Here is a 23655-nt window from a genome sequence, read left to right as displayed (position 1 = left end):
ATCTGTAGCCAAAATGTAATCCCATAAATCATGAATGAAAAAAAAACTATAGACTAACCTGCTATAATTTAATCAGCCTTACTACCTTCATTACGTTGTAAATTCACCCAAGGCCTTCTTTGTTAGCTCCATTCACCTCTGTCTTTCAATATTATTTTTGTTTGGTTCTCCCAGAGAAATTAACATATGAGGGTTCAGAAGACATGGGGGCAAGATAGTATGGAGCAGGACATTAAAGCCAAAACATATGCATTTTTCTTTTTTTATCCAGAAACCTTGTTCTTAATGTCTACTTTGAGTTTCTCTTTCTCTTTCTCTCCTTAATCCTCTTTCTTCTAATATGTATGGATGAGAAGGAATATGCATTTATTGGTCCTATCTATTTTTGGATTGGCCCTATTCATCATCTTCATTTAGTACGCAAAATTTTATCTTTGCAAACCCAATAGGATTACTATCAGGTAACTGAAGAGCTTCGTCATCCTAGCTCAGGGGTCGGCAACCTCGGCTCTTTTATGACTCGTGGACTTCAACTCCCAGAATTCTGGGAGTTGAAGTCCACAAGTCATAAAAGAGCTGAGGTTGCCGACCCCTGTCCTAGCTACACACTAGCAGTATTTTGAGGTAATTTGTCTATAGTTAACAAGTAATATTTTGAAAGATAATTATTGAACAGTTAATTATATTCAAAAAGAACTCTAATTTTTTAAAAGAAATTTTTTCTGAAATTCCATTTGTTCACATTAAATCCACATTTAATTTGATGGCCTGAAGTAAGGAGAAATAGGAAGCCTCAGTATCACGGCCGTTCAGCGAGTAAAAGCTGCCTAAATAACTGTTAAAAAAACAATTTACTATTTAAAAAATGAATTTCCACCTTTTCCAATTACTGTTTGCAACAGGATCACATTTCTAACACTGAATCTACTGATCCTGCTAGAAACTTTAAACAGTCCGTAACTCTTAGCTAACACTGCCCCTCAGTGAAAAAGTATCTTCCTTTCATACAGAAAATTCAAATACAGAATTGAAAACTTCAAATTTATTGAGCCTTGGTGGAGCAGTGGGCTAATGCCTCCTTAAGTAACACCAGCTGCCTGCAATTAGTGCAGGTTCGAGTCCCACCAGGCTCAAGGTTGACTCAGCCTTCCATCCTTCCGAGGTAGGTAAAATGAGGACCCAGATTGTTGGGGGCAAATAAGCTGACTTTGTAATAATGCCGCTTGAGATGCTTCATTTCTCCAAATGCAGGGTCTCATTGTGACAGACACATTGTACTCACCTTCTCTGCAGGAGGTGGCAGTTTGAGATATCAAAACAAAATTTTTTTAAAAGAGGGGAAGATATAGCAGGGCAGCACAGTAGGGGTGGATGAATATCAAAATCTCTGTAAATGAAAATGTCTTAATATTTTTGGTGCCTTATTAGGGGAATAGCAGCACTTTCGACAAATGAGATCACCACAGACTCCTATATATTTACAGGAAATAATTTTAAAGAACAAATGACATATTTTAAATGATAGCAAGCTTTGTTTCGATGCTCAGGTGCATTTGTTTTTCCTTCCTCTCTACAGCAATTCAATTTGGGCCTATACAAATGAGTGAAAGTCCGATGTTTAATTAATTCAAGCTATCCCACTGAGTTAAAGGCAAGGAGCCTCTTTATTGTAGACAGCAAGTGCTGAGATGAAAAACCCACCGTGAACAGCTGAGTCTAACAATCAATGGGGATGTCCAAATGCATTGGAAATCAGAAAAGAATTTATCATCAGGTTTGGAGAGAAGAGTTAATATCAAGCAAACAGATGAGGCAAATAAGAAGTTCCACTTGAAAGCTCGAGGAAAAGCCCAGAAATTAGTCAATGTGGGTTTCTCTCTTTGGCAGGAGGATGGCAACCTGAAGGTGAAGGTTCTAAAAGGTAGGAAACACACCTCCTAGCCAAATTACTATTCATTTTAAATTATTATATTTCTACTTCATCTTTTTATTCAACATCTCAAGGCAGAGTTCTCAAGAAGATAAGCAAAGCTGCATCTATCTGCCTAGCAGACTGATGGAAGACCACCACAAGATGCCTGTTAGCAAGAGTGGGTGGTTGAAAACACATCCCTGAAGAATGCAATGCGGGTTAATCCATTAATTAATATAGCTGCCCGTCTTCTAATCAACTCTGAATGGATTCCAATCAAATATTAAAGCAACATATAAAATTGTATTAAAATAATAAAAGTAAAGGCATTAAAATATTAAAACATTAAAAGCAACAAAGACCTGGCACTAAGACAAACTTTTCATGTGCAATTATCCCATTTTATCCCAGTGCTTGGGGGAAAGCCAGGCCTTCAAAGCCTTGCAGAAGGTTATGAAGGAAGAGGCCTGCCAAACTTTAGGGGGGCAGAATATGCCATAGAGCAGGGGCTGCCATAGAAAAGACTCAATGCCTGGCTACTACCAGATGGCAATATTTAGGGAAAGGGCCTAGGCCCTAGGCCCTAGGAGCAGGTCCACACTATCTGAACTGGTAGGATGGTTAGATGTCTTTAGGGAAAGGTGGTCCCACCAATAACCAGGCCTGTGCCTACAGGACTTTAAAGTTAATGACCCTCTTGAATTGCACCCAGAAATTGGAAGCCACTGCAGCTCGCACAACAGAGGTATTACACAGGTAAACAAAGGTGTACCTAACAAGGTGTGCACTGCTGCACTGTGGACCAGCTGAAGTTTCAGAGTGGTCTTCAAGGGCAGACCCACGTAAAGTACATTGCAGTAATCCAAATGGGAGGTGACCAAGGTATGAGTGACCATAAGCAAGTCCTATTGGTCCAGGAAAGGGCACAAATGGCTCACTAGAACAATCTGTATTCTAGTATTTTTCTAAGAAAAATACATAATATATCCAAGAAGTGAACAGTGTTTTATTTTATCAGAAGACAATATTATTGGAAGACTTTACATGATCACAATATTTTTTTTCTTAAAATTTCTAAGACTGTTCCTCCCAAGGGCTAGGCAACCCCCAGGGGGAGGGCCTTCTCTGTGGGAGCGCCTGCCCTGTGGAATCAGCTTCCCCTTGAGCTCCGGATGGCCCCGGACCTCCGGTCCTTTCATCGCGACCTCAAAACATTTCTTTTCCATCAGGCTGACCTGGACTGACGTTAGGATTTTTTTTTAAAAAAATGTTTTTAATATTTTATCACTGGGGCTTGTTAGTTTAATCTTTTTTAAACATTTGTATTATTGTGTTTTATTGTTGTTAGCCGCCCTGAGTCCTTCGGGAGATAGGGCGGCATATAAGTCCCAATAATAAATATAAGTCCCAATAATAATAAAAGGGTGCTATTCTAATAGTCTCCAGAGACTCTAGGAATCTGGAAGCCTATTTCCTACTGCTGCCCTAATCATTCTGCTGAAGATAGAAAAGGTCCCAAGTAATTGTCACAATTGTTCTTAAGGAGTCTTTCCTCCTTTTCAGAACCCTTGTAGTTCCTTGCTGACAGATGTGCATAAGAAAATGATATAAGTAAGATGACAGCTTGAGTACAGTAGTAAAAAAATACATGAAAGCAGACATACAGTAAGTCTACTTCGTGTCAACAAGAGTGGTAAAGGTTTTTTATTATTATTATTTCTGCTGCAACTTCATAATGTTATCTTGTATAATTTTTCCAGGTATGGAGAGGTCTATTAGAGTCTGGCTTAAAAGGATTGTAGAATGTGCTATCATAGAACTGCTAGACCATTTGAAGGTAAAGTGGCTCAGATCCATCACAATTTATACTTCATCTTTAATGTAATTCAGTAATGTCCAGAGAAGACACTCAAAACTTAATCTTAAATGGCCCATCATATGCAAGATGTGGATATGGTTAAACAAACTGGATAAACTACAGTACAAACATATAATCATAATGCCAAATCTAGTCTAAACATCTGGCTGACTATGCAATCGTCTATCACAGCTACAATATAGCAGTTGTAGTTACAGTGGTAGAATTGGATATCAAAATTAGAAAACCAAAAGCTAAATCAAAGTAGAACAATAGGCTGGAGACCAAGTTAAAGAAATTAAAATCAGATACAATTAATTTTAAAAAAACATGAAAGAGCAAAAAATGAAAAATGTAAGGATCAGAACAAATATTGGCTTAGCATCAAAAAAATTGAAGCTTTGGAAATTATAAAGCAATAAATAACAGCAATAGCTGGTAAAATTAAATGCTATAAGATCTTCCAAATTAAGCAAAATCAGCTATTGCAATCAGACCAGAGATTCTACCAAAATATAAATGACAATAGAAATTCTGAAAATGGAAAATCAAACAAAAAGGAAACAATCCAGTTTTGAAAAGAACTGTGGGAAACTCAAAATGGTTATAATAATAATGTTGGATGTATAAAAGAATCTGCATTTAGTAAAAATCAAATGGAAGATTATAATAATAATAATAGCAGAAATTTTTAAGAACTGAGTGAAAGGGATTAAAAATTGGACATCTAGGAAACGATCAGTTCCATGGCTTTCAGCATAAATATCCGACTAACTTAAATCCAGTTATACCTAAAGAGCTTAATGAAGTACTGCATAAAGGCGATATCAGCAACTGGATAACGATCAACAAAATGTGTCTGATTCAAAAAAACCTATCAAAAGGGACAACTCTAGGAAACAATAGGTCTATAACATGCTTGCTTACAATGTTTAAATCACTCACAGGCACAATAGCGGACCGAACAACAGATTAACAGAATTGGAAGAGACCTTGGAGGTCTTCTAGTCCAACCCCTTGCTTGAGCAGGAAAGCCTATAACATTTCAGACAAATGGTTTTCCAATCTCTTCTCAAAAACCCAGAATTTCTGGAGGCAAGTCATTCTACTGATTAACTGTTCTGTTAGGAAATTTTTCCTTAGTTCTAGGTTAGTTCTCTCCTTGATTTAGTTATCATTCATTGCTTCTTGTCCTACCTTTAGGTGCTTTGGAGAATAGGTTGGCCCCCTCTTCTTTCTAGCAGCCCCTGAGATATTGGAACACTGCTAAATAAATAAATAATAATAATAATGTCACCCTTAATCCTTTTTTTCATTAATCTAGGCCAGGGGTCGGCAACCTCGGCTCTTTTATGACTCGTGGTCTTCAACTCCCAGAATTCCTGAGCCAGCATAGCTGGCTCAGGAATTCTGGGAGTTGAAGTCCACGAGTCATAAAAGAGCCGAGGTTGCCGACCCCTGATCTAGGCATACCCAATTCTGCAACCGTTCTTCATATGTTTTAGCCTCCAGTCCCCTAATCATCTTTGTTGTTCTTCTCTGCACTCTTTCTAGAGTTTCAACATCTTTTTTATATCGTGGCAACCAAAACTGTATGCAATGTTCCAAGTGTGGTCTTACCAAGGCATTATAAAGTGGTATTAACACTTCATATGAACTTGATTCTATCCCTCTATTAATGCAGTCTAGGACTGCATTGCAGCTGCAGCCCACTGCTGGCTCATATTTAAATGACTGCCCACTAGGACTCCAAGATCCTTCTCATAGTTATTATTGATCCAGGTACCACCTATTCTATACCTGTGTATTTGGTTTTTCTTTCTAAATATAGAATTTCATTTTTCTCAGCATTGAATTTCATTTTGTTAAATAAGGCCCAGTTTTCAAGTTTGTCAAGAACCTTCTGTACTTTAAGCCTACCTTTTAGAGCCGTGGTGGCGAACCTATGGCATGCGTGCCACAGGTGGCACGCAGAGCTCTCTCTGTGGGCATGCGCGCTGTCATCCCAGTCCTAGGCCTTCAGCTAGGTTTTATAAAACCTTTTCGCTTTACGATTCCACCATGTGCAAAAAAAAATAATTCAACTTCTCGCGGTTAAAAAAAAGATCTTGCAAAGTTGGAATTGATTCAACTTTTTAGTCCCACCCAGTCTACTGTTACTACTGCAGCCACGCCCACCCAATGGGCCATGCCCACCCAACGGGCCACGCCCACCCAATGGGCCACGCCCACACGGCACCTGATGAAACATAAGTGGGTTTTGGGTTGCAGTTTGTGCACTCGGTCTCTAAAATGTTCATCATCACTGTTCTAGAGTGTTGGCTATTCTTGCCAGCTTGGTGTCATCTGCAAACTTGGTAAGTTCCCCTTCTATCCCCTCATCTAAATCTCTATGGAGATTCTCAGTCATCCAGATCATGGTTGTCCCAAAGGTGCTTTTTCAAGAGACAATTGGACTTACTTGTTTTTCTTTGAAGACGTTTCGCTTCTCATCCAAGAAGCTTCTTCAGCTCTCGGATGAGAAGCAAAAAGTCTTCAAAGAAAAAGAAGTAAGTCCAGTTGCCTCTTGGAAAAGCACCTTTGGGACCTCATCTAAATCATTGATGAAGATATTGAAGAGTACTGGGCTTAAGACAGAGCCTTGCATATTTCCTTCCATGTAGATGCAACTCCATTAAAGATACACATCGAGTGTTGTTGGTCAGCCAGTTACAAATCCATCTGGTGGTGATGCTGTCTAACCCACATTTTTCTATCTTATCAAGTAAAGATTATTTTAAAAAAAATACTCCCTTACTAGAAAAGTAAGGAAATAAAAGAAAAAACAGAAATACAAAATATCAACTTCTGATTGATAAAAGTGTTCCAGAGAATGCTGAAAAACCAATTTACATGTGATCTGGATTGGCTATATAAAGACATTTGATTCATTACTGCATACATGTATCATCAAATATTTGGAAACAAATGGTGCAGTAAAAACATTAGAATATTTATAGAAATATTCAGATCATGGTTGTCCCAAAGGTGCTTTTTCAAGAGACAATTGGACTTACTTGTTTTTCTTTGAAGACGTTTCAAAGAATATTTATGGAAGACTGAATGGTGGTTGGAAATGAAAAATATGGGTTTTCAACATTAGGAGAGGCATCTTTCAGTGTGACACATTATCACCCTTATTATTTGTCATTTCCATGATCCCACTTTCAGTGATTATGAAGAAAATATATTTTGGCTACCAAACTGCAAAGAAAATGCTAATACAACCTCACATTTGTTTTCTATGGATATTTTATGGAAAATCAGAAATCAAAATCCAATCATTAAAAAACACTTTAATTTTTTTAGCATAAATATGACAGTGGAATTTGTCCTAGAGAAATGTACAATAGTAGCAATAAAGTGGGGTAAAATCATGAACAGCAATGAAATTGAAATACCAAATGACTAAATGATAGGGTGCCATCAAGATGAGGGCTACAAGTATCCGGATATTTTACAGTTGGATGACATCAAGCATGGACTAACTGAAAATGTGAATAGTAAAGTAATACATTCAAAGAGTAAGCAAATTATTAAAGACAATATTGAACAGTGGAAACATCATCAAGCCATCAATACCTGGGCCGTTCCTGTGATAAGATTGCTAGAATTATTAATTGGACACAAGCTGAATTGAACAGTTTGGACCAAAAACAAGAAAAATAATGACTATTTACCATTCATTATAACATCACCATAGTGATACTGATAGATTACACCTGCCCTGAAGAAATGAAGGCAGAGGTTTACTTCAGGTCAAATAAATTGTTGAAAAAGAAAAGCATGCATTGGCTGATTGAGTAAAGGACAGCCAAAAACAAGCATTAATGCAATTTAAAATTTGAAATTACTGAATATACAGGAAATAATCTAATAAACACATGAACAGAATGACAGCAAGGAAAAATATTACATGATCAATTTCTACAAAAGATCAAAGTAAAATTGGTTAAAGATAAAACCTATCAATGGTTTATAACTGGAACATTAAAACATTCAAAAAAAGAAACTGGAGGCTTGAGTTTGACTGTCCAAGAACAAGCTATTCAAACTAATGCAAATAAGGCAAAAATGAAAAATTATCAAATGATTCAAAGTGCAGACTGTGCAAAGAAGCAGAAGAAAGAGTAGATCATATACTCAGCTTGTACGAGAAGACAGCACAAACTGATAATAAACAACAATATAACACAGTTGCCAAAATGATTCACTGGAACATTTGTAAAAAATATCTGTACCAGTAATGAAAAATTGGTGGAAACATAAGAGTTGAAAAAGTAGTAAAAAATGAATAGGTTAAAATATTGTGGGGTTTCTCAATACAGACTGATAAAGTCTTGGCTCATAATGCATCAGATATAACTGTGATTGGAAAAAAAAGAAAGTGTGGATAATTAACGTGGAAATAGCAGACAATAATAGAAAAGGCAAAAGCATTGGAAAAGATCACAAAGTATGAACATCTGAAAATCAAAATTGAAAGATTGTGGCATAAACCAGTTGTGGCTGTCCCAGTGCTTATTAGCGCCCTGCTGCCATACCAAAAATCTTGGATAGCACTTAGAAAAAATGCATATTGACAAAATTTTCCTGTCAAGTGCAAAAGATCACACTGCTTGGATCTACACACATATACTACACTGATACATTACAACATCCTAGATTCTTGGGAAGAAGGCCAACACCAGATAAAGAACTGGAATCTGTAACTTCACATTGTTGTGAACAGATAACAACAACTAAAAAAGCTCAAAGCAGCTCAATTTCAGGTGAAGAAACAATTATAAATGGAAGTATTGGTCAACACTGGTTAAAGGTTAAAACAACAAGGTAAAATTTCTATTATACTTGGATGTTATATAATTTCTATAACTACATACCCAAGCCAGGCATGGGCTTCAAAGCAATTATACCAGTCTTCCATTTTGGTATTTTGTTTGCACCAAAATACTTTGCAAATCATGTATTTAAAATGCTTTTGCAAAGCCCTACTACTCCAACCTGTAATAACAGCTACTCAGCTAGAAAATATATGGCAGATCAGGAAAAATGCTAGATTAGATGGGCTTAATGATCTGGTCCAGCATCACTTTTATTAAGTTCTTCATAGGTGCATTGTAAAAATTGAATATTCTACAAATGAAAGAGAAAAGAGTAGTGAAAAGAGAATTATATTTGATCACTACCATTTGCTGACACTATCAGAATCAACAATAGCTTACTCCTAACGAATAAAATTCTCAAATATTAGTCAAGATATAATTTCTCCATGCCAGAAATCCCTCTGCCCAAAGCTCCCTTTTAATGCATATAGAGAAGAAATGTTTAAAAAAGAGAGAATGAGGTATGATCAAATCTCCAAATCCTCTCTTCCAAGTTTCACAGAATGATCAAGAAAAATGTTCAAGGATCTCAAAAGATCTAGCTCTCCTTCAGAATCTTCTACCTTGGCCAGTTCTTGCCCTTTCTAATTCATTCATTCAACATGTAGAGCTGCCCATCTCAACAAGTAATTCTGGGCAGCGAACAATATTAAAGTAAAAATATAAAAAATAACCAAATATATAAAAAATAATATGCACAGCAGTAGGGGAAAATGTTTATTTACTGAATAAATTTATAAGGCTGCCCACCTTAATAAACAATTCTGAAAGGTTGACAATAACAAATAAATAAAAAACAGACTGAAAACAACCAAATTTTAAGAAAGGACATCAATAGAATAAAATAGAGGCTTAGAACATTCAAAGCATACCACATTCAAAGCAACCATGAAATGAGCTGTTCCTCCAAGTTGACTTTGTTCACTTAACTTTTTGTCATGCTTCCAACTGTAACCCTTGAAAAGAGAGTTCACTGCAGTTGGGCAGCCAATAATTTAAATAAATTATTCTTATTATGTCACCTGCTTCCTCACAACAATGAACAGTCTCTTTGTGCCAAGATAACTTATAATGCTTTCTCCCTACATAAACGAAACTGAGGTAGTACAAGACTGATATAGAAACACAAATGGAAATGTAGGAAAAATGATACTGTAAACTATATATACGGTAAGTATAGTTATAATTTGTACCTGTAACTACGGCAATATAATCAAAGATTCTTGAAAAGAGATTCTAAAAACCCAAGTATCATGAAAAATAGAAAAAATTTCTATACGGATCTTTCACAATGAGATAAATAAATGAAATGTAAATGAGATAAACACAATAAACAAACAAACAAATAAATAAATCTATGCTTTTCTTACAGGATAAGATTAGCTGCTTTGGTCCAACATTAGATATGTTGTGAACAATCACATCTCTCTTAGATAGTGTCCATCACAGTTTTGTGATGAGGCCCCCACTACTCATGAATCACAAGTGTAACATTTTCATATATGCATGAGAGTGCATCAGTTTTCAGAACATTTGAAAATAATTTGGGGGAAGAAAGGTAGGCCCCATCACCTGAGCAGAAACATTCGCTGTATTCGTTCAATCTTATACATACCTATTCATGAGTCTTAATCTGGCAAATGGGTAATACGATTGCAATCTAAATCTCAATTATCTGAAAACGATGCTAACATTTTATTGGCAATTTAAAATGTGTGGGTGATAATATAAAACATAAAAGTTTGCTCCAAAATATTTTTATATATTTGCATACTATATTAATGTTTTGTGTAGTCAGCCAAAAACTAAAAAAAACCCGTTTTTTTAGCAACAGCTACAGCTGATTAACAAGGAATTTCATTTACACCCAATAACACTGTACAAATTTAGGGATTTTTTTCCCTTTTGGAAACAAGACTATGGAGTACGTACAGTGCTGCCTTCATTACCCTCTCAAAATATGCAAGCAAATGTGTACACTTTACAAACTAATTCTTTCATACTGTCATTTATAATCATGTGTGTGTGTGTGTGTGTGTGTGTGTGTGTGTGTGTTTTAAGTATTTGTTAAGTATTTTAGAATACCTTGCCAGGCCCAAATACAGGCCAAAGCTTATTGCCTGTATCAGCCTAACCTAAGGCCATCCACAAGATGTAGTCGCAACTGTGACAACTCATTATTTGTACACATATGTGTGTGTATGTATATACATGTGTGTGTTTGTGTGTGTGAGAGAGAGAGAGAGAATCTACCCATTTGAAGTTTTTTAATAGACTTGGCTAGTACTCAGTCGAAAACAAGAAAAGCTAGTGTGTGACCAAAAAGCAGAAAAACATAGACCACTGTAACTGTACAGTTGAATAACCAACAGCCAGAAACTATTACAGTTCTCCAAATCAACACAACATCCCCTCAAACGTCTCCCTTTGCATGTCTTTCTCACAGCATCCAAATCAGCGGCTTATCTTTGTCGGTGAATTACTCCTTCCTCTGCCAGGCAGGAGAGTGACTAGTCTCTGAATCCCCGCCTGCCCGTGCTATCTGTATACACATTCCATTGAATCCAATTTCCTTACATTACCTCTGCCCAGGTCAGGGATGAATGGCTGTCAAATTCCCCCAGGAATCAAAAGAAAACCTTTTCTTCCTGAGGCAGCAAGTTTCAATTCACAGAGCACATGGCTAATCTACATATGTGAAGGTCACAGCACTTCAGTCAAGGAGGTTAAGAATGGAACAGCTCACATAAGGGGCTGTCTTAAACATCCTGGCAAGGCGCCCAAACAGCGAAGAATGTTGAAAAGCAATAGATAGCTTCTGGCAGCACTAAGGGTAAAAATATTTTGATCATGTGATGCCAAGCAGGCAAACCCAACATGCTCCAAGTGAGAAACTTTTGCAGTCACTAATTGTGCCATATTTTGAAGTCTCCACCAACCAGCCCTTCCCCCATCCCTTTTTCACGCTCTAGGAAACTGAGCACAGAGAAACGTGGAAACACTGAAATCTTAGGGGAAGCTTTTTATTTTCTAAGTTAAACAAAAAGGACAATAAAACCAGGAATATAAATAACAGTATTATAAACACCGTAACAAATATCATCTAACAAAACAAAGGGATTATAATTTCTGCCCCGAAGTCAAATGTGTAACTTCCATTTATTAGAGGAACTACAAAGTACAATTCATTCTGTCCACTATAATAAATTGTCATTGGATGAGCTCTGCTACAGTTCTAATGCCAGACACGTTTTATATTCATATAAATGACAATTTCACATACAAATTAATTTGTAAAACTTACTGCATCGATAAATATGAATAGTCACACTTAAGGTTTCTGCTCTAGACCTAGGCTGAAAAATATCTCTCTCCTTGGTTGTCCAGGTGGCTATAAATTTAGTATGTAGGAATGTAGGTATGTAGGAATTTAAACCATTTTTTTACATTGCTCCATCTCCATTGCTCTGCTCCAAGTTTTTTCATGCTGTTGAATAAATCAGAATAAAAATGGCAACCCAGCTCAAAGTGAATGCAAAATATATTTCCAAATAACATAATTACAATAAGGCGATCTAACTATTTTGCTAAAGCCAGAAGTTTTTACAAACAAAAAGTAGCAAGTCACTTATAAACAAGATTGTGGGTACCATGCCATTAATTGAGTTTACTACAAGTTTATAGTCCTTGATAAACCGTTCTAAAACTATTGCAGTTTCTTGTAATCTATTACAATGAGAGCAATCAGGAAAATTATGATAGCAGAATCTGCTTTGCATTTCTTTTTTGTAAGACAAATATTTTATCTTTCTTATGTTTGAAAAAGATAACCTCTGGCAGCATAGTTAAAAAGTTTTCTTTCTTTTTTTTGTTAGCATGTATGAACTTGAGTTGTTTTGGAGAGACAAGCATCTTAAATTATTTGTCAATACTGAGATGGTCAGATGCTGATACAATGAGGTTTCTATGAGTGTCAGAATGTAACAATATATTAATTTCTTTTATAAGCTATTATATGATACTATTATTTTAAAACAATTCTTTGAGATCTCACCACAATTGTACTGAAATCAAACAAAATGTATTGAGTAAAAAAGCACAAAAGAAAATATAGGAAAAGTAGGAAATGATGAGATAGTTAACAATCCTTATTTGTTATGTATTTACCTATTATAAACTGGAAACTAGAAGCTAAACTAAATAAGTTCTACTAGTGGATTTCAGTCTTTTCCCCCACAATATATTTATCTGATCTATAAAAGCCTGAATAGCCAGCTTCAATATTTCTATAATCAGTAGGTAAATGATGTAATGGTAAACTGTTTTAATAACAATTGTGACAGAGAAATATATAAACACACACACATACGCACACACAATCTGTGTTTTAATGAGAAGAGATATAGAATGAATAAAGCAGAAGTGCTGAACTGCAGAAATTGGGTACAATAAAAGGACTATGTTTTTAAAATAAATAAAAGTACAAGAATCATGAAGAGACTAAAAGTTGCTTTTTCATTTCTTTTTATAGGTAAAATGCTAGTTATTTTTTCAAAACTTAATTTATCACCATTATAAAAAGTATTGATTATAAAAAATTCTATTTCCTTGCTAATTACAATGGTGAATAGAATTGAAACTGATATACAAACTGTTAAAATATGAATATACGATGTTTTATCAAAAAGTGTGATTATTTGTTGCTCATAAACTTTTCGGACTCTGTATAAATGAAATTGACAAATTTGCTTTCCAAATTAAAATTCAACTGAATCCATTTCAACTACACTGACTTAGGCTGCTTAGAAAAACAAAAACCTTTAAACCCAAAAAATGTGAAATCACTGGAAAACCTCAATCCTCTTATTATTCTTTTTTACTGTTATTGACAATTAATAAAAAAAACCAATTGTTGTTTGTTTGGCAACTCAAGCACAGTTTTGGCCAAAATAGCATTCTATCTCAGTATTTATAAGAGAAATGGGGAGGGGGGGAAGGGGCACCTCTATCATAATCTTCTAAGGTCACCATCTTTAGTAACATAATCCAAGACAGAATCTGGAATAATTCTGTGAAATGCATTAAGCTTTCAGTATGTTGGTGAGATCATATTTTAACATTAGTTTGCAATTGCTAACATCTTCAACAGAGGTGACATTTGAAAGCGTAACGTGAAAAAGCAGAACATACCTTTGTTATTTCATATTTGAAATTATTCAGATATACAAAAATAAAAAAAAATCTTGTTACACTGTTTATTTAGTTGGCTTGTCAAATGAGCAATCACAGAAAATCATAACAAGCCAGTAAAGACAAAAAAAGACTTGCACTTAGAAGACGTCCCTTTCAATTACCTTAATTGAGTTCATAAAAACATTTTTAAAAAGAAATGTAACTGATGATGCAGGTTCTGATCCATGAAAGCTTGTATCTAATAGATTTTTTTAAGTCTTTAAAATGCCACAGTCTCTCTATTATTTTTATATTTGAAGAGAATTGCACTGATTTTGAAGACTATTGAAACAGCCTGTGTTAAGCTCTAAATTATCTGACTTGAGATGTTAATGCAGTGTCATGCTTTATGATGATCTGCTTCATACAACTCATGGAATATGCCATCCTAAGCTCTTTTGTCCTGGCAAATGATTGCTTCACGAAAGTAGAAACTTTAACACATCCATGCTTCTTTTTTTAACCAAGCATGTGTGTAATCCCAAAGGAATGACTTCTGACAGCACTTCTAACTTAAAATCTTAATAAGGGAAGCAGAGATTTGGATCAGGCTAGAATGTGCAAACAGTCTTTAATTATTAAAACGAAAGGAGAAATCAATTCCATGATTACCTTTCATTAGTTCATAAAAACATTACCCTTTCCCCCTCACATTTTTGTTAATAAATGACAAAGATCATCAAGACTGAAAGTAAGCATTTATTCATGAGAAATATATTAAGCATCATAGGACAGGTGACAGCAACTTTCAAAGCTGTATTGAAATGTAATGCCCTACTGGAGCCTTACCAAGCTTGAGGGCAATTTTATGAATGACAATATAAATGACATTGCTTCATAACATGCAGTATGTGAACATTTCAGGTCAATCAGCCTAGATTTAATATGCTGAGTAAGCATAATTAACCTAAGAGTCCAAAATATGATGATGTTCATCTTATATGCTGCCTTTTCCCCAAATACACAAATATAGCTTTTCCATTTCTAGCAATATGGAAGATACAGCAGTTTGAGTAGTGGTTTGGATTTATTTATTTCCTATAAGGTAACAGATTTATCAGCATTTACCAAATTGAAAAAATGTGTTTACTTGAACTTCCTTTCTAAATCTGATCTTGCCTACTGAAATAATAAAAAGTTTGCATTTGGAACAAGGGGAAATAGATATGCATGCTGCTCCAATAGCATGCTTGTATGCACAAAATATTAGTGCAAACATTCATTTTAAAGGTGCAAGTTAAGATTCAACACATGTGGATGGTCAAATCAAGAGCAGCAAACTGCTAACATCCTACTACTTTGTACAACAATGCCAGGAGAGAGGCCTACTGTTTTAATTAAGAATTTATACATATTATGGGCAGTTTGATCTACTGATTGACCTACTACAACTGCATTTATATTTTATGTGTTAGGAAAGCATAAGCTTGCTTCTTAGAGAGTACATGGTGGAAAAGTCTATAAAACTGACTATTTAGTTCAATAGTTACCTCAAGCAAAGTTGAATGTACGTTTCATTTGAGAATTCAATATTCCAGCATCCTTAATATTTCAGAAATCAATAATATGCACTGATATCCTCACTATTAATAGTTACAATTGTAACAAAGCTATTAATTACCGTATATTGCTCCATTACCACAGAATTCATAACTGAGAATTTTAATTAGAAACTAGTAGTCAACCTATAATATAAAAAAGCATTATTTTCTCATATTAATAATAATGATCTATAGCTATAGAGCTGATATTCATCAGTGTCTAGGTGTGATCCTGCAGTTTCACATTACACTCAAAACAATGAATTACAGCTAATTTGAAAAAAAGCGAAAACAGGGACTCATTTATGGATAACTTATTCCCATAACAAGGGCTGTGACTTAAAAAAATGAACTAGCTGATTTTTTCTAATTAACTATTATCTAATGAAGTCAAGAGCTGAAAAAGAAAAAGTAACAACCATTATATTTTATCTTTTAATCTATAACATATGAGATAACCCAACATACGACATCTGAAATGTGAAATATTTCTTAAAGTAACCTGTATCATTGGCTCTTAATCTTTAGCCTGTATAATCACAAAACTAGTAAATAATCAAATTAAGTCTGAGACCCTTACATACTTCTGTCCTAATCATACTATTTTTGATCTTATTTGTAACTGCATCAATGCTGCAAAGATGGAGCTTGTATAGTTACCCTAGGCTTCATGAGATTTTCATCTTATTGTTACATTTGGTAATCTTTTTACAATTGGGAAGGGCTATGACTAAAATAATTTGTTTAATTAAACAAATGGGATGGAGTATTTTGTTCAGAACAGAATTCAACTCCTACATATTGAAAATAAAGATACCAATAAGCAATAATGACATCAAACATCCAGACAGTGCTCTGATTTCTATTTTCTTTATTTTACAGAGAAGATTAAAATGGTTACTGTATATCTGGACTGAGCATTACACTGTGCACATGTGTAGAGGTATATCTACATTTAGATACATGGGCATTTATAAATAGATACATCTCACATATGTGTTCTGGTAACCATTTTATTCCACACATTTCAAATGTACAGGACTTTTGCCCACAAGAATACAATCGAAGTATATAGATATAATTTTAAGAATCTGATCCAGAGAAAAATATCTTTATAAAATAAAAATATTATATCTATTTTGATGTTTTGCTTTTTTTAAAAAAAATGCCATGTCTATTATTAAATAATTTGAATTGTAATATAAAAGGAACAAAAACATTACTAATGAATGATATTCATTATGAACATTAGTACCAAACGCTCATATGTCAAAGAAAAAAAACTTGTCAGACTACATTTTATAAATTGCATCCACAAAATGACGGTGGTGAACAAGTATTTGCCCCCATAAGCAGGATATGCACCAGTTAAGTGTAAAATCTATGTCCAAGGGTCATGATAAGGTCATTATGATTCTGATCTCATTTTAGATAAAATTGAAAACTTACAACAATTTTCCCATGAAGAAATCATATAAAATCCAGTTTATCTTTTCAACATATTAAAACTACATGCTAGAATAATCTCTTCTTTACAGCACAGAAAACAAAGCAAATATTTTAAACTAAACTGAGATTATATATACACACATTTGGCTAATGTTTTTATTAATCTCTGAACATTGGAAGAAAAAAAGAGCTCTCTCTGAATTTTTATTTCCTCATAAAGGAAGGGAAAAAGAAGATACTAAAATATTAAACCAACAGCACGTAGACAATAAGACAAATATGTTTTTAAGTCTACTCAAGATTCAAATTATTTTTCTGATTAGCACATCACTCACTACTGCAGTCACTTTCTATTCCAGAACACAATCATTTAAATTTTATTTTGAAACTGAGCCATTTGGAATCTCCAAATAGTATATATGAAAATCTATTTTTCTTATTCCTGTCCCTCAAAACAGATTCAAAGATTTAGTATTCATAACATTGTCTTAGTAAGGGAAAAAATGTCCCGAGTAATACTAAAATATATCACACTTTAAAAAATTATTTTATTGCTAATTAAAACATAGGTTTTATCTTTTAAATTTTATCTTTTAAATCAAAGAATGAAATGAAGCACAGGAATTTCTGTTTCTAATCAATAAAGTACATATACAAAACAGTATTTTAAAAAAATAGTTTTCTGAATGTTGAATGTAATTTAGAAGCAAACAAAACAGACATTAAGCAATATTCATAAGTTATCTAATAGCTACATATCTAAGAGTGTGAATGATACAATAGTAACCAGTGTATGAATAAAATTAATATCACCCCCCCCCAAAAATCTAATGCTAAGGTAATATGAAATTCTATAAAAGATCAATGCTAAGAATTCAGTCCCACAAATACAGATCTAATAAATGCAGCACAGCACAGAAAAAAATTTCACAAGTAATTTGCTACGATTTTGTTTGTTAACAGTCCCAATGACTTAAAACTTAAAATATTTATTCATGCCATCCAAAGGAAATGTTCCAAAACAATTAACACAAAAAAAGCTAAACATAAATGTAAAACAAAGTGAAGAAGGGAATTAATCCCCCTTTCTAAAAAGACCGAATGTTTATTACCATCACCAATGTTTAATATGATAGCTATAGTGGTGTGCTAAATCCCACTTAACCTCAGCTATTATTGATGACTGCCAATTATTTCAGCTTCTTCTAAGAACATGTAACCTTGCATCTGTGAGCAAAAGTGCTCAGTTATTATTTGTGGCAAGAATTTTTGTGACTGTACTGCTCAGCAATTCTATTTACATCAGCAATGCTAAATGCCCAATGGAGAAAGGGGAGCCAATCAGATGGCAGATTAGATGTCAACTCAGAGGCAGCTGTCTGGAGACTATTACAGCCAGTTTACCTCCACAATTCAAATTCCAAACCTCGCAAAGGAGATCAAGTCACTCTTTAGGCTCAGACAGCAGAATAAGAAATACCAAGGGCACGGAGCTATTTCCTACCGTTTTAAAGATGCTAAAAAGGAAAGTTAAGCAAGCATTGTTCAATCACCATCCGATACCTATTAATCTAGCAACCTACAAGATACGTGTTATCAGAAAAGATGTATAATCTCCAAAACTCCCTGACTGATGATCTCTTGCAGCGCTCAGGCCTTTTCAAGTTAAGAAAAAGAGCTCTTTTCACTTATAATACAACGGATTTTTTAATTATTGTCCTCTAAATGCTTTCAAACTGAGCCTATGTAGACTAGAAAGGCAGGAGGAGAAACATGCAGAAAGAAAAGGTCACCCAAAGAACAATGTGAGCCTTGAAAATGATCATTGCTAGGAACACTTATACAAGCTACTTAACCTGTTTCTGCTGGGTTTTGGAATACAACTGCATCCAAGCAAAGCAATGTGTTAATAAACTTTAAAGGTCTTTTTCTGAAATAATCAGGAGAAGATAAGAAAGACAGCACGATAACTGGGCACAGCCAATAAAATGACACTGGTCCCTCCCTTTCCCACTCCAAAGTGGTTTTCCTCCGGGCCTTGTGTGTTCAGATTTCTAATAAGTCTAGAGTAAGAAGACTGGGTGGGGTAGAGTGGGTCACTTGTATTGTTCAGCCGTCTCATAAAAATGGTCTTATTTTTTCGAAGAAAAGTCATTCCCCCCCCCCGTGATGCCTCTCTAACCTAATCAGAGTCAGACATTGTGCATTATCCAATCCTGTTAGGGAGGTAGCAAAGCGGCGGAGATGGAGTAGGGGAAAAGTAAAGCAGAAAGTAAGGGTTGCATCGGACACATAATACACAAAGTTAAAACCACACAGGGCTGGCTCTTTGGGGTTCTTACGGTTACCTGGTTCCTGCTGAGGGTCTGTCCAGTGCTTCCAGGGCTCATAGCAGGGTGATTTCTTTGTTGTGCAGCTGCCCAGGCTGGGTTTGCAGTTCCATACTGGGAGCCCATATCCTTGCCCATGACTGCCTGCTGACTTCCTGGGGCGGCTGCGGGGGCTGCTCCCTGAGCCGGCTGCTGCGATGGGGCACCGCTGGGGCTGCTATAATCGGGGTAGCCTGTGCCATAGCTCCTCATCATGGGGCTGGGGGAAGTCAGCAGCTGGTTCAAGGTTGGGGTGGCTCCAGACGGGTGTTGGTTTTGCCCAGAGAATCTTTGGAAGCCCGCAGCCCCAGATGCCTTCCCCAGGCTCCCGCCGCCGCCAGGGCCCAGCATCATGCCCTGCTGGTGCTGCCTGGGGGAACTCAGCACCCCGAAAGCAGAGGACGAACCCCCATAGCCGCCGCCGCCGCCTCCTCCTCCTCCTCCTGCAGCCGCCGCCGCCGCCGCCACGGCTCCTGCTGTCGTGTTAGTGCCGCCGCCAGGCCGGCCGTAAGCGCCCGAGTAGTGGTTGTACTGGCTGTTGGCGTAGCCTTCGTGCGAGTTGGGCAGGGGGTCCATGATGTTGGGGGCCGCCGCGGGGTGCATTAGCCCCATCCCGGGGCTTTGTTGTCCGCCATGTTGATCAAAGCAAGGCCCGGCCCGGCTCGCTGAGGAGGCGCCTCCGCCGCCGCCGCTGCTGCCGCTGCCAGCGTTGCCGTAATAGCTATTAAACTCCGAGACACCCACCGCTGAGGGGCCGCCGCCGCCGCCGCCGCCGCCGCGGCCGTCTCCTCCTCCAGTGCCGCCGCCGCTGCCGCCCGCTCCCTGAGGTGGTGGCGGTGGTGGTAGCGGTGGAGGAGGCGGCGGCGGCTGCCCGCCCAAAGGTCCCAAACTAGGGTGGTCGTAGCGACTGTTGAGGTGCTGCTCGCCCATTTTGTCCGGCGGCGGCGTCGCCTCTTCCTCGTCCCCGCCTTGATTCAGCAGGGGCTGAGGCTGCGGCTGGTTCTGGGGCTCGGCCTGTCCCCCCAAGCCACGGTCTTTTCCTCCATGTTGCTGCTGCTGCTGCTGCTGCTGTTCCATGTCTGCGCTGCTGGGCTGAGCAGCGCCGCCGCCGTTGTTGTTGCTGCCGCCGCCGCCGCCGCCGCCGCCGTTGTTATTCTGCATCGGATGGTGCTGAGGCGGCGGCTGTGGCTGGAATTGATTTAGCTGTTGGTGTTGAAGTGCACGGTGGTGGTGGTGGTGGTGGTGGTGGCGAACGTGGGGGTGCTGGGCACGGAGGTGAGCTGGGTGCTGGTGCTGGGCATGGAGGTGGTGTGAAGGTGCGGCGGCAGGGGGATCGCCTCCAACGCTTTGCAACTTATGATTGGGAAGCAGCCCTGTCGCCATAGGAAAAGAAGAGGAAGATAAGCCCGACGCGCTTCCAGGGTCTTTCAGAACCAGTTCCGAGGAAGAGCTGCGGCCGCTGCTGGTCGCGTTGTTAGGAGCCGCGGCGGCGGCGGCAGAAGTTGCATTACTGGCCATGTTCACTTCATTATCTTGGTGGAGAAGATGGTGATCTACGTTATTCAATCTGCTGCTCGTCCCATCTACGACCCCCAGGAGGGAGCCAGATCCAGCAGCTTTGACGGTGCCAGCCACGGGAACCCCAGAGTTAAGATCCTGGTTTAAGTTACCCGTCAAACTCGGGGTTTTGACCTTGCTCTTGCTCGCACTCATCGGAGCCGCTGCTACTTGCGCGGCCATGATCGAGAAGACTCAATTATCTCCCTCCTTTCCTCTTTCCCCCCCCCCCCAACCAGTAGAAAAACGGGCAAAATAAATAAGGGTGTGGAATTGACAGGAGCAAGAAAACTCAAAACTGACCCTAACGGACAGGAAAACAGATTTGATGGGGGGGGGGGGGGGGAAAGCCCATAGGATTATTTGAAGGCGCGCGTGCGCGCGTTCACACGCACACAGCACGGGCTTTTTTTTTCTTTTTTTTCTTTTTTTTTGAAAAATGACAGAAAAGTCTCCTCCCAAAGTCCTTGATGGAGATTAGAAATTGTGAAGAATGCCTTACGGTCTATGGCTGTTCCTGCTGTGTGATTTCATGGTGAAAGTTTTTTGGTTTTTCTTTTAGTCTAAATAAATGAAAGTTTTTTTTTTCTTTTCCTCTCTAGCCCGGATATGGGTAAATACACGTCTGGCTGAGCCTATCAGGCCCAGCATGGCTGGGGAGAGAGAGAGAGAGAGAGAGAGAGAGAGAGAGCGGGGGAGAGGGAGAGGCGAGGAGAACGAGTTCTAACAATTATTATCCACTTCTCTCTGATTACCCTGGTAGATGTGGAAAACGCGGACTGGATTTCCCTTCCGCCTCCTGCTGCAGCTCTTACGGCCAAGACGACCTCTGGAAAAGAGAGACGGGCGATTCGCAGCTTCTTTTCGGCAAGCCTCCATCCAGGACCAGGATAGCTGACATGGAGCATTGTAAACCAGGGACGGAAGCTGCCTCTCCCTGTTTTTCTCTCTTATACAAAGACTAGTGAAAAGAGGAGAAAAAATGCCTTCAAATAATAAAAAAAAAAAGAATCCCTTGGAGTAAGGGGTTGAGTTTTCTAAAACATACCACCTTGCTATTCCGTTCTGGGGCAACCAAGGTTATTTAGAGGTGTAAGAAAGAGGAAGAAGGAAAAAAAATGAAAGGAAGGGCCTTATGGTGTGAAAAAGAACCGATTAGTTTTGCCATTAAAACTGGTGTTATTTATTTACTTACTTTATTCAATTTAATGCCACCCAACTTTCAAAAGTTTTTAGCAACTACCACACAACCATAAATTATCCCAACTACCACACAACCATAAATTATCCCATGTCTATTCTCATTAGCATGCAATGTGCACAAAACTGAGTAAAAAATTAGGTACATGAATAAATGATCAAACTCACAGAACACCAGGCTCTATAGACAGGTACAGTCCAAGCACCATATGTGATAAGACATGCATGTAAGTCTACTCAGCTCAAGATAAGCTCTTAATATATGCATAAAGGGATCTTCATTCAAAAGACTGATCCAACCTACTTTTGCATAATGGGTTTCTTTGCTGGATTAGAGAGAAATATCTGGGTCAGTAAGACAAATGTCTGCGTTCTGCAATTGTAAGGAAAAATAAAAAACAATATAAAAATGTCTTCCTTTTTACTTTCTACATTTAAAATCAGAATTTGTTCAAATGCTATCACCTTTTTCAGGGTTCGTCATTATTATAAATTATTAGTGTACATCTTTTACAGGGTAAATATATGTCATAGCCCCTGCATTTGTTTATTAAGTAGAATTTTCAGTATAACACAGGGGTCCCCAACCCCTGGGCCAACGGGCCATGGCTTATTCAGAATTGGGCCACGCAAGTGGCTGGTGGGACCACGTGTGTGTGCATGCAGCAGCTCAACTTGCACAAGCAGCATGCTGGCCCGCCACCCCTGTAAAGGTTGGAGATCACTGGTATAGCATATAACTTCAAATTCATAATTGTTTCTAAGGCTGATATTCTATCTCCATTGACCTGTTCTGCTGACTACAATCCTAATACGATAATTTTTAGAATAAATTATTCTAAAACAATTAGACTTACTTTTGAGGAATGTATTGCACGATATTTCTCTAGCAAGTAGGTTATCCTGCCAAGTTGGGGGGGTCTATTTGGGCAGCAGCCAGCCCACCGGTCAACCACATCATTTTTTGGGGTGGCCTTATCCTTTGGCATGAATGGAAATGGTATACTGTAAAAACAGTAATGGCTCTGATGAGTTGCACAACATACAAAGCAAAGCTGTCAAGTATCATTGGTATTGACCTGCTTAAAATGAACTTTAATCCATTAATTAATTGATAGATTGATTTAAAAGCAGCTCAGGCAGCTGCTCAAGTAAAATTGGCTGATATCCCTTGAAAATATGTTAATCTAGATCTTTCACCCTTTCAAGTACAAAAGGATGCTAGAATGGCCACTTAAATTATCAACATGGTCTAATTATTCAACATTGGATGCAAAGATTGCTGCTTCTGCAAATGATGCTATGTTTCCGGATACAAATAGTTGCATATTAAGTGTGTATTTATAGTACTTACATGCTACCCATAGCAGTTAGTTTAACACATTGGTAACATATAAATATTTCTTTTAGTCCAATACAATTTCTTTTCTCAATTCCCAATATTAGTTTGTTCCTGACAATAATACTGTTGCCAAGTAATAATACATTGTATATCTTTTTGCTGATTTATATCATTTTCAGCAGCATGTGTGACAAGCAGTCTGTGGCAGCAACATTTCTGCAATTGCTACTGTGTCCAGCTGTCTCAAAATCCTAATAATCATTTGCATTA

At 37.5% G+C, this 23655-nt stretch overlaps 1 protein-coding gene across 5 annotated transcripts in view; it reads right to left on the bottom strand.

The window, feature by feature from the left end:
- ARID1B (AT-rich interaction domain 1B) overlaps positions 1–21966 on the bottom strand; it is a 441898-nt gene extending 419932 nt beyond the window's left edge. For all 5 annotated transcript variants that reach the window (XM_083348110.1, XM_083348111.1, XM_083348113.1 and 2 more), the window contains exon 1: positions 19266–21966. In XM_083348110.1, coding sequence (XP_083204236.1) covers positions 19266–21026 — 1761 coding nt within the window. In that variant the 5' untranslated portion in view covers positions 21027–21966. The remainder of the gene's footprint in view (positions 1–19265) is intronic.
- Positions 21967–23655: the final 1689 nt, after the last annotated feature.

This window comes from Vipera ursinii (genome assembly GCF_947247035.1).
Source record: "Vipera ursinii genome assembly, chromosome: 1".
Lineage (NCBI taxonomy): Eukaryota > Metazoa > Chordata > Lepidosauria > Squamata > Viperidae > Vipera > Vipera ursinii.
Note: the sequence above shows the minus strand (reverse complement) of the source record. Positions and strands in the feature narration are given on the sequence as shown.